Source organism: Bos grunniens, chromosome 6 (assembly GCF_055505025.1).
Source record: "Bos grunniens cultivar Pamir isolate PY7600 chromosome 6, Bosgru_T2T1.0, whole genome shotgun sequence".
NCBI classification, from domain to species: Eukaryota; Metazoa; Chordata; class Mammalia; order Artiodactyla; family Bovidae; genus Bos; species Bos grunniens.
Genome location: NC_141170.1, coordinates 34,619,038 through 34,633,427, shown reverse-complemented (window position 1 = coordinate 34,633,427; position 14,390 = coordinate 34,619,038). Strand labels below are relative to the sequence as shown.

The 14,390-nt window shown below is 36.6% G+C and overlaps 1 protein-coding gene across 6 annotated transcripts in view; it reads right to left on the bottom strand.

Annotated features, from left to right (window-relative positions):
- CENPC (centromere protein C) overlaps window positions 1-14,390 on the bottom strand; it is an 89,810-nt gene that overhangs the window by 59,778 nt on the left and 15,642 nt on the right. For all 6 annotated transcript variants that reach the window (XM_086405587.1, XM_086405589.1, XM_086405592.1 and 3 more), the window contains exons 6-8: window positions 9,956-10,238; window positions 8,485-8,700; window positions 4,460-5,067 (exon numbers count right to left, since the gene is read on the bottom strand). In XM_086405587.1, coding sequence (XP_086261713.1) covers window positions 4,460-5,067; window positions 8,485-8,700; window positions 9,956-10,238 — 1,107 coding nt within the window. The remainder of the gene's footprint in view (window positions 1-4,459; window positions 5,068-8,484; window positions 8,701-9,955; window positions 10,239-14,390) is intronic.

Here is a 14,390-nt window from a genome sequence, read left to right as displayed (position 1 = left end):
TGCACCTATGGGTACCTTCTTTTTGACAAAGGAGACAAGAATAAAATATGGGGCAAAGATAGCCTCTTGAATACATGGTGCTGGGAAAACTGGACAGCTACATGCAAACGAATGAAAAATTAGAAAACTACCTGATGCCATACACAAAGATAAACTCAAAATGGCTTAAAGACCTAAATTTAAGACCAGAAACTGTAAAACTCTTAGAGGAAAACATAGGTAAAACACTCGATGACATAAATCAAAGCAAGATCTTCTATGACCATTGCCTAGTGAGTGCAGTGCAAGTCGCTCAGTTGTGTCCAGCTCTTTGCAACCCCATGGGCCTATACAGTCCATGGAATTCTCCAGGCCAGAATACTGGAGTGCGTAGCCTTTCCTTTCTCCAGGGGAGCTTCCCAACACAGGGATTAAACCCAGGTCTCCCACATTGCAGGTGGATTCTTTACCAGCACAAGGGAAGCCCCACCTCCTAGAGTAATGGAAATAAAAACAAAAATAAACAAGTAGGACCTAATTAAACTTCAAAGCTTTTGCATAGCAAAGAAAACTATAAGCAGGGTGAAAAGACAACCCTCAGAATGGGAGAAAATAATAGCAAAGGGAAAAACTCACAAAGAATTAATTTCCAAAATATACAAGCAGCTCATACAATTCAATACCAGAAAAACAAACAACCCAATCAAAAAGTGGGAAAGGGACTTGAAGAGACATTTCTCCAAAGATGACATACAGATGGCTAACAAGCACATGAAAAGATGTTCAACATCACTCATTATTAGAGATATGCAAATCAAAACTACAATGAGATACCATCTCAGACCAGTCAGAATGGCCATCATCAAAAAGTCTACAAACAATAAATGCTGGAGAGGGTGTGGAGAAAAGGGAACACTCCTGCATTGCTGGTGGGAATGTAAACTGATAAAAGCCACTCCAGAAGACATGGAGATTCCTTAAAAAGCTAGGAATAAAACTACCATATGACCCAGCAATCCTACTCCTAGGCATACAACCTGAGGAAACCAAAACTGAAAAAGACACATGTAACCCAATGTTCACTGCAGCACTATTTACAGTAGCTAGAACATGGAAGCAACCTAGATGTCCATCGACAGATGAATGGATAAAGTTGTGGTACATATACAATAGAATACTACTCAGCCATAAAAAGGAACACATTTGAGTCAGTTCTAATGAGGTATACGAACCTACAGCCTATCATACAGAGTGCAGTTAAGTCAGGGAGAGAAATATAAATATCGTATACTGACACATACATTTGGAATCTAAAAAGATGGCACTGACGAATTTATTTTCAGGGCAGCAATGGAGAAACAGACACAGAGAACAGACCTACGGACATGGGGGGACAGGATGAGGGAGAAGGGGAGATGTATGGAGAGAGTCACATGGAAATTTAAAATACCATATGTAAAATAGACAGCCAATGGGAATTTGCTGTATGACTCAGGGAACTCAAACAGGGGCTCTGTGACAGGCTAGGATGTGAAAGGTGGGATGCAGAGGGAGATAGGAGGTAGGTTCAGGAGGGAGGGGACACGGGTGTACCTATGGCTGATTCTTGTTGATATATGACAAAAAAACACAAAATTCTGTAAAGTAATTTTCCTTCAATTAAAAAAATTAAAAAAAAAACTAACAATAGCATTAACATATGATCTGCAAACCCACTCCTGGTCATGGATCTGGAGAAAAACATAATTCAAAAAGATATATGCACCTCAATGTTCATTGCAGCACTACTTACCAAGACGTGGAAGTAAACTAAATGTCCATCCATAGATGAATGGATAAAGAAGGTGTGGTAATTATATACATACATACATACATACATACACAATACACACACACACACACAATGGAATTATACTCATCCATAAAAAAGAATAAAATTAGGCCATGTGCAGCAACATGGATGGATTTAGAGATTAGCATACTTAGTGAAACTCAGCAGTGGCCACAGGACTGGAAAAGGTCAGTTTTCACTCCAATCCCAAAGAAAGGCAATGCCAAAGAATGCTCAAACTACCACACAATTGCACTCATCTCACACTCTAGTAAAGTTATGCTCAAAATTCTCCAAGCCAGGCTTCAGCAATATGTGAACTGTGAACTTCCTGATGTTCAAGCTGGTTTTAGAAAAGGCAGAGGAACCAGAGATCTAATTGCCAACATCCACTGGATCATGGAAAAAGCAAGAGAGTTCCAGAAAAACATCTATTTCTGCTTTATTGACTATGTCAAAGCCTTTGACTGTGTGCATCACAATAAACTGTGGAAAATTCTGAAAGAGATGGGAATACCAGACCACCTGACCTGCCTCTTGAGAAATTTGTATGCAGGTCAGGAAGCAACAGTTAGAACTGGACATGGAACAATAAACTGGTTCCAAATAGGAAAAGGAGTACGTCAAGGCTGTATATTGTCACCCTGTTTATTTAACTTCTATGCAGAGTACATCATGAGAAACGCTGGACTGGAAGAAACAAAAGCTGGAATCAAGATTGCTGGGAGAAATATCAATAACCTCAGATATGCAGATGACACCACCCTTATGACAGAAAGTGAAGAGGAACTCAAAAGCCTCTTGATGAAAGTGCAAGTGGAGAGTGAAAAAGTTGGCTTAAAGCTCAACATTCAGAAAACGAAGATCATGGCATCCGGTCCCACCACTTCATGGGAAATAGATGGGGAAACAGTGGAAACAGTGTCAGACTTTATTTTTCTGGGCTCCAAAATCACTGCAGATGGTGACTGCAGCCATGAAATTAAAAGACGCTTACTCCTTGGAAGGAAAGTTATGACCAACCTAGACAGCATACTCAAAAGCAGAGACATTACTTTGCCAAGAAAGGTTCGTCTAGTCAAGGCTATGGTTTTTCCTGTGGTCATGTATGGATGTGAGAGTTGGACTGTGAAGAAGGCTGAGCGCCGAAGAATTGATGCTTTTGAATTGTGGTGTTGGAGAAGACTCTTGAGAGTCCCTTGGACTGCAAGGAGATACAACCAGTCCATTCTGAAGGAGATCAGCCCTGGGATTTCTTTGGAAGGAATGATGCTAAAGCTGAAACTCCAGTACTTTGGCCACCTCATGTGAAGAGTTGACTCATTGGAAACGACTCTGATGCTGGGAGGGACTCGGGGCAAGAGGAGAAGGGGACAACAGAGGATGAGATGGCTGGATGGCATCACCAACTCGATGGACATGAGTCTGAGTGAACTCTGGGAGTTGGTGATGGACAGGGAGGCCTGGCGTGCTGCGATTCATGAGGTCGCAAAGAGTTGGACATGACTGTGCGACTGATCTGATCTGTTCTGATCTGATACTTAGTGATGTAATCCAGACAGAGAAAAACAAATATCATATGATATCCCTTACTGTGGATATCAGAAAAAATAAAAAAGATACAAATAGGGGATGGAGGTAAATTAGGAATTTGGGATTAACATATACACACTACTATAAATGAAACAGACAACCAATAAAGACCTTCTATACTGTACAAGGAACTATACTGAGTATCTTATAATAATCTGTAAGAGAAAAGAACTTGAATAAGAATGTGTGTGTGTGTGTGTGTGTGTGTGACTGATTCAGTTTGCCATACACCTAAAACTAACACAACATTGTAAGTCAACTATACTTCAATTTTAAAAAGTGATACAGAAAAGCACAAGTTGATCTTTTCTTCATGATACTGTCACCATTATAAACCTCAATTACTATACAGAGAGATGACATAAAGAGAGTGGTTATATTTCAGGTTTCACTGGGACAATCCAAGTTTATGCTTACTGTCATGATATCCTCTCCCATTTTCATGTGTCCCAGTTTGTATAATAAATGATATACTGTCCCAAAATAAAAAGTTTTTTGAGATTATTAGTTGATTATTCTCTGTGCTTCCAATATCATCCCGTGGATGTATGTATATTTATGTTAGTCTACAGACATTACCAGATGGATCTTTTTTAATGATGAAAATTATTTATTAGCAATCTTTGTAAGTTCAGAGCCTAATACAGTGTCTGACATTCAATAATTTTTAGATAAATGAGTAAATAATTGAACAGAGTAGTATTAATTTTTATTTTCAAGAACTAGCCCCACTAGCTGATTTCTTATCCAAATTTATATTTTAATAAGCCTCAAGAATATATGATGCTGTCTTATTTGTGTTCTGTTTAACTACCTGGTTTACTAAGCATTTGCCTTTTACTTCTCCCTTTACATATGCTATAATCTTAGAAGCTACCCCAAAATCAAGTGACCTGGAGCTGAAGTACAATATAAAATAGATAGTCTAGAAAACAGCCTGCAGGCTTTTGAGGCTTTGTATAGATTTAATGCCTACTTCCTAAAGCTAAATAGGAATATTATAAAAAGCAAAGTGGTGGGTTAATATTCACAGTTACATTTAATATAAACACTTACCCACAGAAAGCAACTGATTGTTGGAAATGTTAACGCTTATCTCTTCACCCTCTTCCATATTTTTGTCTGAATTTCTTTGTAACTTGTCTTGGACAGTATGTGATATATTTATATTTGTATCTTTAGATTGCCTCACATCAACTTCTTCTTCAGGTACATTGGCCTTAGATTTTGTTCTCTGGTTTTGTTTTATAGTCCTTTTGCCTCCAGATGATTTTTTTGCATTCTCAGAATGTATTTCATATTTTGTAGATTTATAATTATTTTCTACATCATCTGACAAAGCACAACTCCCACCCAGTATTTTTTGTTCAGAGGGCTGAGATTTCTCTACTGGGTGAGCTTTGCCAGGATGCTTGTTACTTGTCAAAGCCACAGAGGACACACTGTCATGTTTTTCTCTTGACTTCTTCCTCTGAAGGACAGTGCTCTCAGCAGGGGATACTGTGTGCTGCTTCAGAGGCCCAGTCTTTCTTGGTATAGTAATCCAAGGTTGACTGACAAAACTTTTATCTGATTCATCAATTATAAATTCATCTTCCAATAACTTCATATTATTTGCAGAAGATAAATGAGGTGGAACAGTTGCTATATGCCTAACAACAGAACTAAAACAGAATGTTACAATAAATAATAGCTCAAAAATATAAAGCTTATATCTTTGCTTTAAAGAGCAGTTGACACGTCTCTTCAATTTTTCCTTATACTTTAAAAATCTTTCCCTCCTTTTACATTTCTATAATATCTGAGCATACTCATTTATAACATTGATGGGGTCACAGAAATTTAAAGCTGGAAGCATCTCTATAGACTTCATCAACTAATTTCCGGTTCCCCATTCATTAGAAATATTAAACAGATGAAACCCAGAGATGTATAAATACTGCCCAGATATACTCATTTACAGTATAAAAATGCATGCCATTATTATAATGTTAAATTATATTTTGTTTTTATAGATATCTCATGGGCATGAATTTCTTAACATCCAAAACAAGATATTTCTGAGACACCTTCTAGTTTAACAATTTAAGAAAACACTACTAAATTATAGACTAAATTATATTACATAAAAATTCATTCCAAGTTTGAAAATTCACACACATTTTCGTACATGTTTAATGTGATGGAATAATTTTGCATTTCCTTCCTCTTTATGACAACAACCTTGAGCAAACCATATCCTAGAGTGAAATATGCAAAAAAAAAGGGGCAAACATCCAAATTCCGAAGGCAGTACATGTACTCCTTTTTCTGCCTTTTTCACTTGAGAAAGGATGCTTAACTATTTCCATACACAATAGAAGAAAAGCTAGAATGGCAAAACGATTATCATGTCTATATTTTTTCCCTTTATAAAAAGATTATGAGATGAAAATGCCTTTTATACTTCTCTAATCTCAAACACTTTATAAATCTTTCAATATAAAAAACATATACATATATATGCTAAGAAATATATCTTCTAATAGGCAGAGTCTTACTAGTTTATATAATTAGAAAAATCTAGAAAATCTAATAAAAAAAGTATAAATAGAAGACTACACAATATATAAATAGAAGATCATATTTAAACAAATATTATTTTTCAGCACTTAATTAGCCAATCTGATAGAAATATGTTTAATTTGCTTTATTGTGTATTATCTGTAGGGCTTCCCAGGTGGTTCAGTAGTAAAGACTCTGCCTGCCAATGCAGGAGAGGGTACGATCCCCTGGAGAAGAAAATGGCAATCCACTCCAGCATTCTTGCCAGGGAAATTATGTGGACAAAGGAGTCTGGTGGGCTATAGTTTTTGGGGTCACAAGAGTGGACACAATTTAGGGACTAAAGAACAACAAATATTACCTGCAATATCTATTAATTCCAACATTAAAGAAGTAATCCTAGGACTTCTTGGAGGTCCAGTGGTTAGAACTCTGCACTCCCTCTGCAGGGGACATAGGTTCAATTCCTGGACAGGGAACTAGGATCCCACATGCCAGGCAGCCAGAAAAACAAAAAATAATGCTATGTATTTAAAAATAAAAGTTTTCCCAAACCAGCTAATAAGAACTCTCTATATCCCTCCTTTATTCTACTTCAAGAGACTTTCGTAACTTTAAGGTTATTCAAACCAAAGATATCCTTCGGAAACCACCTTCACACTTACTACAGATCAAATGTTTATATCCCTCTGAAATTAATTAAAACCTAATCCCCAATATGATGGTATTTTAGGGTGGGGTCTTTAGGTAGTGATTAGGTAATTAGGGTGCAGTGGCTTATGAATGGAATTAGCACCTTTATAAGAGAAACCCCAGAAAACTCCCTCACTCCCTTCTACCATTTGAGGTTATAGCAGTAAGCTAGCCATCATGAACCAGGAAGCAGGTCTCACCAGACACTGAAACTACTTGAGCCTTGATCTTGGACTTCTCAGCCGCTAGCATTGTGAAATAAATTTCTGTTGCTTATAAGCCATCCAGACTATGCTGGTCTATTTAGCAGCCCAAATTAAAGATACAATTTTAATTAAATATTAAAATTCAGAATACAGAAAGATGAGTTCTGGCTCAGTGGAAAAATGCTATTTGAGTTGGATCTGAGGACATGTAAGAAAGAATCACAAGGAAAAGCATAAGCAAAACAAAGAAGCAAGAAAATATGAGGAATAGTCAACAGTTACATCTGGTTATAGCAATTAAACAAACTATAAGTAGTTTATCAAAAAACTGACACATTAAAAAATAATTACTCTTTTGGACACATATAATTAGTCCATAAATGTAACATATTTGTATCAGATAGCAGGGACAATATGCACACAGGGGTAAAAATGCCATATGTACCTATGTGTACACACACACACACACCCCATACAGAAAGAGAAAGAGAGATGGGAGAGAAGGATCAAGAGTATAGAGGTGGAAGGAGGAAGGAGTCAACTATGGAACAGAGACTGAACCAAAGAGGAATTTCATTCATTCAATGTTTTTATAAAACTTTCCTAATAGATTTGCGAGCACTCTGACAAATGTCATAGAAAATACAAAAGAAACTAAACTCCCAGAAAGATGGGCTTATGTCTTAATCTACTAAGAAAGACATACATAAAATAGTTAAACTGTAATACAAGGTTAAGAAATTATACATTGGAGTGAAACTTTTAGAAGAAAATATAAATTGGCATATGACAAGGGGAAAGGGTGTGCCAAAGCCAGGACAACTGCAAATACATATGACAGAAACAATTCACTAGTGAGAGTGAAGGCCTTAAATATCAGCTATAAAGTGAAAGCAATAGTCGCTCAGTTGTGTCCGACTCCCTGTGACTCCATGGACCGTAGCCTGCCAGGCTCTTCTGTCCATGGAATTCTCCAGGGAACAATACTGGAGTGGGCTGCCATTCCCTTCTCCAGGAGATCTTCCAGACTGAACCCGAGTTCCTGCACTGCAAGCAAATTCTTTACTGTCTGAGCCACTGGGAAAGCCCAAATACCAGTTGACAACATTGAAACTTATTCTGTAGACCACCGGTTCTCAACCCTAGCTGCTGTCAATTCCAGTTAACTCTATATGCAGCCAGTTAAAATCACTGAATGGACACTGTGGAACTACTGAAGGTTTTTAACTAGGCAAGAATCGATTAAAACTTATTTTAGGACTACCATTTTACTAACATACTTAAAAGAAATAGAAAAAAATATTTAAAACACTAACAATGACACATAGGTACCTTGACAAATTTACTTCTAAATATTGCCTTTATTTTTTGATATCATATATACTAGAAAGTGTTGATGAACAGAAGTAATAAAAGCTGAAGAAACATATTTTCTTTTACATTTAATTTAGAACCCATTAAATGATAGCTTTGGGGTTAGATTACTGGTAAGAAATTCACTCTCTTTATGGGTTAAACATAATTTCAATTAAAAATTATGTCAATTAAGATTAACTTCTGGTTAAATGTCATTAAGAATCCTTAGGTACTATTCAAAGAATGTAAAAGAAAAATGTGGATCATTTCTTAATAACTTACCTGGATTCACTTTTTCTTTTTACAGTTTCTAAAAACAACGTTGAAAAACTCTTCCTAGCTTGTGGTTGATTTTCATATTCTGAGTCTTGTATTCTTTTTTGAGATGTTCCTGACTGTTTCCTTTCTTGTAGTCCTTCTGAGACTTTATCCTCTATTTCTGATACTTCATTCATTATTTCTACTTTCTTTGAAACATCTTTATCTTCAAAGCTTAACCTAAAAGGTTAGAAGGAGGACAAGCTGAATATTTCCACCATTTGCTGAGTTATAAGTTTTCTTAAACTTCCCTACAGCGATAATACAACCATTACAAAATTTTTCACTGGGCCTTTATTTAAACTTTATAAATGCTGATGTGTTTCTCTCACACAAATTACACAAGACAAATTGTTCAGAAAAATTAAATTCTGTGTTTGCTGACAGAAAAAAAATAAAAGAGAAAAAGAATGGTTAAATCATATAACAAGGCAAATTGTAGCTTAAAATACTAGTTCTCAAACATTTCATATGAACCTGAATCCTCTGGGGAATCTTATTAAAATGTAGATTTTGATTCAATAGGTCTAGCATAGAGTTTGAGATTATGCGTTTCTAACAGGCTTCCAGATCATATAATTTCTCTTGATCCTGAGCTGCAGATCACACTTTGGACTGCAAAATCCTAGAGTGTACTTAACTCCTCAGCTCCAAGAATCAAACAGGAAAGACCCTATACAGATATTATACTTATGGCAGAGGTTTTTCAACAGCAAAGGACCTTGAACAATCAATTTTGCTTCTTAAAGGCCAAAGGGAAAGAAAGCCCCAGGAAATGGATGTGGGTTTACCACAATTATCTTCAACAACACTTACTGTTTGCTCCCCCTCAAAGTGACCTGATACATACCTACGCTGGTAATTAAAAATAACATATGGAAAATACAAATTATTTATCTTAGAAAGCTATAGAAAATTTATTATGAGAAAAAAATAGCCTGTGATAAACCATAATGAAAAAGAATATTAAAAAGAATGTGTGTGTATATATACATATATATGCATAACTGAGTCAATTTGCTATACAGCAGTAATTAATACATTTTAATTCAACTATATGACACTCAAAAAATATTTTTAAAAAGTATCTGAATGTAACAAATATTCACATGTCAAATTTGAATATATGAGTGCCTACTGCGTTATCTTCTATATGTCTTTAGTATTTTTTTTTAGATCTTAAAGAAAGAAGAAAAAAATGCTTTTCCATAGACCATAGAAAAGTTTACCCCAAAACTTTTCAGATGTATACTTTAAGGCCTTCCATTATAAATATAAATTGAATATATACCCAACGTATGTCTACTTTTCTCATAACATGTGAATATTCAATACTTACTGTAAAATACATAAAAGACTAAATTACCCATTTTTTAACATAAAAAATGAAATTGTTACAGAAAGATTAATATTTCATAAATAAATAAAACTTCACCTTTTTCTGGTTTTGTGAGAAATCTGTGTACTTGAAGACAGCATATTTACTGAATTTTCAGAAGTGTAGGTATCTCTCTTTTGGGCAACAGATGGACTACCCTTTTGCAATGAAGATGCTTTTATATCCAGGTCAGAAGGTGAGCCAATAGATAAGTAACACTCCTCATCAGCTTCATTGTGATTATCTTTTAGTTTTTTACTTGACATTTTTCTCAAGTCAGATGTATTTTTAGAATGAACATCAGTTGCCAAAATTTTCTGATGAACCTCATGGTCCTGAACTGCAAAAAAAATTGTATGAAGATGTTAAAAACTCTTTAAATAACATTAGAACAAAATGTGCTTTCCGAAGTTCAGCAACAATTAGACAGTTTTCAGAAGACTCACAAATCTTCAAGTTTATAATCAAAGATTTAGGAATAAAATATGCAAGTACTTTAAAAATTCTAAGTTATGAAATTAATAAACTGAAAGATGTATTTGGTCCATGCTCCACAGTTCTGAAATGAGTAAAAGCTTCAAACATAGAAAATTCACAGTTCTATTGATACATTAAATTTATTCAAGATTTGAATACCGTCAAACTCATAGAAGGAGAGATTAGAAAAGTGGATGCCAGGGACTGGGAGGAGGGAGAAATTCAGAGTTGTTGATTAACAGATGCAAAGTTTCAGTTGTACAAGATAAATAAATTAGATATCTAGTGTACAACATTGTGTCTACAGGTAACAATACTCTACTGTACACCTAAAAATCTGTTGAGATCTCACTTAAAACATTTTTACCACAACAAAATAAAAAATGTTTTAGAGATTTGAATAAATCTATATATAGCCTCTTGATCAAAGTGAAAGTGGAGAGTGAAAAAATTGGCTTAAAGCTCAACATTCAGAAAACGAAGATCATGGAATCCGGTCCCATCACTTCATGGCAAATAGATGGGGAAACAGTGGAAATAGTGTCCGACTATTTTTCTGGGCTCCAAAATCACTGCAGATGGTGACTGCAGCCATGAAATTAAAAGACGCTTACTCCTTGGAAGGAAAGTTATGACCAACCTAGACAGCATATTAAAAAGCAGAGACATTACTTTGCCATCAAAGGTCCATCTAGTCAAGGCTACAGTTTTTCCTGTGGTCATGTATGCATGTGAGAGTTGGACTGTGAAGAAGGCTGAGCGCCGAAGAATTGATGCTTTTGAACTGTGGTGTTGGAGAAGACTCTTGAGAGTCCCTTGGACTGCAAGGAGATCCACTCAGTCCATTCTGAAGGAGATCAGCCCTGGGATTTCTTTGGAAGGAATGATGCTAAAGCTGAAACTCCAGTACTTTGGCCACCTCATGTGAAGAGTGGACTCATTGGAAAAGACTCTGATGCTGGGAGGGATTGGGGGCAGGAGGAGAAGGGGACGACAGAGGATGAGATGGCTGGATGGCATCACTGACTCGATGGACGTGAGTCTCAGTGAACTCCGGGAGTAGGTGGTGGACAGGGAGGCCTGGTGTGCTGCGATTCATGGGGTCGCAAAGAGTCAGACACGACTGAGCGACTGATCTGATCTGATACATAGCTAAGAGCTTCCCAGGTGACTCAGAGGTAATGAATTTGTCTGCCCAGCAAGAGACCTGGGTTTGATCCTTGGGTCAGGATGATGCCCTGGAGAAAGAAATGGCCGCCAACTCCAGTATTCTTGCCTAGGAAACCCCATGGATAGAGGAGCCTGGTGACAGGAGTTGGAAAAGAGTCAAACACTACTTAGTGACTAAACAACATACATAGCTAAAATAAGTAATAGGTAATCCTTGAGAAATTATGAGATTCAATCTTTAGGTTAAAAGTTGAATAAACTAGGGCAGCTAGAGGAGCACACTTTTGCACATATGCATACACATGTACATATGGAACAGATATATATAGATATATAATATACATGTCTACATAGAGAGAATATTAATATATACATATATATGCATGTATGTATTTAAAGAGATGACACTTTGGACTTCAAAATCTAAGAATGTATAAATTTTAAAAAATAAATTAAAAAAACAATTTAAGAATGTACTTAACCAGTGGGAGATGTTATCTCATTACAGCTTTGATTTGCTGTAATAATAATAACAATCTCTCATAATAAGCAATGTTAAGCATCTTTTCATGTGTTTATTAGCCATCTACATGACTTTCTGGAGAAATGTCTGTTTAGGTCTTTTTCCCACTTTCTGACTGGATTGTTTGTTTTTCTGGTATTGACTTCTATGAGTTATTGTATATTTTGAAAATTAATCCTTTGTCAGTTGTTTCATTTGCTATTATTTTCTCCCATTCTGAGGTTGTCTTTCACCTTGTTTATAGTTTCCTTTGCTGTGCAAAGCTTTTAAGTTTAATTAGGTCCCACTTGTTTTTGTTTTTATTTCCTTTACTCTAGGAAGTGGATCATAGAGGATCTTGCTTTATGCCATCGAGTATTCTGCCTATGTTTTCCTCTAAGTTTTATAGTTTCCTGTCTTATATTTAGGTCCTTAATACATTTTGATTTTATCTTTGTGTATGGTATCAGGTATGTCTGACTCTTTTGCAACCCCATGGTCTATATATATTCCATGGAATTCTCCAGGCCAGAATACTATAGTGGGAAGCCTTTCCCTTCTCCAGGGGATTTCCCAACCCAAGAATCAAACCCAGGTCTCCTGCACTGCAGGCAATTCTTTACCAGCTGAGCCACAAGGGAAGCCCACATGGTGCTAGAAGTGTTCTAACTTCCTTCTTTTACATGTAGCTATCCAGTTTTCCCAGCACCACTTATTCAAGAGGCTATCTTTGCCCCATTGTATAGTCTTGCCTTCTTTGTCAAAAAGAAGGTACCCATAGGTGTGTGGGTTTATTTCTGGGCTTTCTATCTTGTTCCATTGGTCTATATTTCTCTTTTTGTGCCAGTATCATACTGTCTTGATGACTGTAGCTCTGTAGTATAATCTGAAGTCAGGAAGGTTGCCTCCTCCAGCTCCATTCTTCTTTCTCAAGACTGCACTGGCTATTCAGGGTCTTTTGTCTTTCCATATGAATTGTGAAATTTTTTGTTCTAGTTCTGTGAAAAATGCCACTGGTAATTTGATAGGTATCGCATTCAATCTGTAGATTGCATTTGGTAATATAATCATTTTCACAATATTGATTCTTCCTACCCAGGAACATGGAGTATCTCTCTGTTTATGTCATCTGATTTCTTCATCTGTGTCTTAAAATTTTCTGTAAACAGTTCTTTTGTCTCCATGCTGCTGCTAAGTCGCTTCAGTCGTGTCTGACTCTGTGCGACCCCATAGATGGAGCCCACCAGGCTTCCCCGTCCCTGGGATTCTCCAGGCAAGAACACTGGAGTGGGTTGCCATTTCCGTCTCCAATGCATGAAAGTGAAAAGTGAAAGTGAAGTCACTCAGTGGTGTCCGACCCTCAACGACCCCATGGACTGCAGCCTTCCAGGCGCCTCCATCCACGGGATTTTCCAGGCAAAGAGTACTGGAATGGGGTGCCACTGCCTTCTCCATTAGGTAGGTTTATTCCTGGATATTTTATTCTTTTTGTTGAATGGTGAAAGGGATTTATTCTATAATTTCTGAGATTGTTCATTATTAGTATATAGGAATCCAAGTGATTTCTGTGTATTGATTTTGTATCCCACAATTTTGCTGAATTTACTGATTAGCTCTAGTAATTTTCTGACAGTATTTTTAGGGTTTTCTGTGTATAGAGTCATGTCGTCTGCAAACAGTAGGAGCTTTACTTCTTTTCCGACCTGGACTCCTTTTATTTCTTTTTCTTCTGATTGCCATAACTATGACTTCCAAAACTATGTTGAAAAACAGTGATGAGAGTGGACACCCTTGTTTTATTCCTGATCATAGAAGGAATGCTTTCAGTTTCTCACCACTGAGAATAATGTTAGCTGTGGGCTTATCATATACAGCCTTTACTGTGTTGAGGTATTCAGATGCAGAGTTTCAAAGAATAGCAAGGAGAGATAAGAAAGCCTTTCTCAGTGATCAATGCAAAGAAATAGAGGAAAACAACAGAATGGGAAAGACTAGAGATCTCTTCAAGAAAATTAGAGATACCAAGGGAACATTTCATGCAAAGATGGGCTCGATAAAGGACAGATGGTATGGACCTAACAGAAGCAGAAGATATTAAAAAGAGGTGGCAAGAATACACAGAAGAACTGTACAAAAAAGAGCTTCACAACCAAGATAATCACGATGGTATGATCACTCACCTAGAGCCAGACATGCTGGAATGTGAAGTCAAGTGGCCTTAGAAAACATCACTACGAACAAAGCTAGTGAAGGTGATGGAATTCCAGTTGCGCTATTTCAAATCCTGAAAGATGATGCTATGAAAGTGCTGCACTCAATAAGCCAGCAAACTGGAAAACTCGG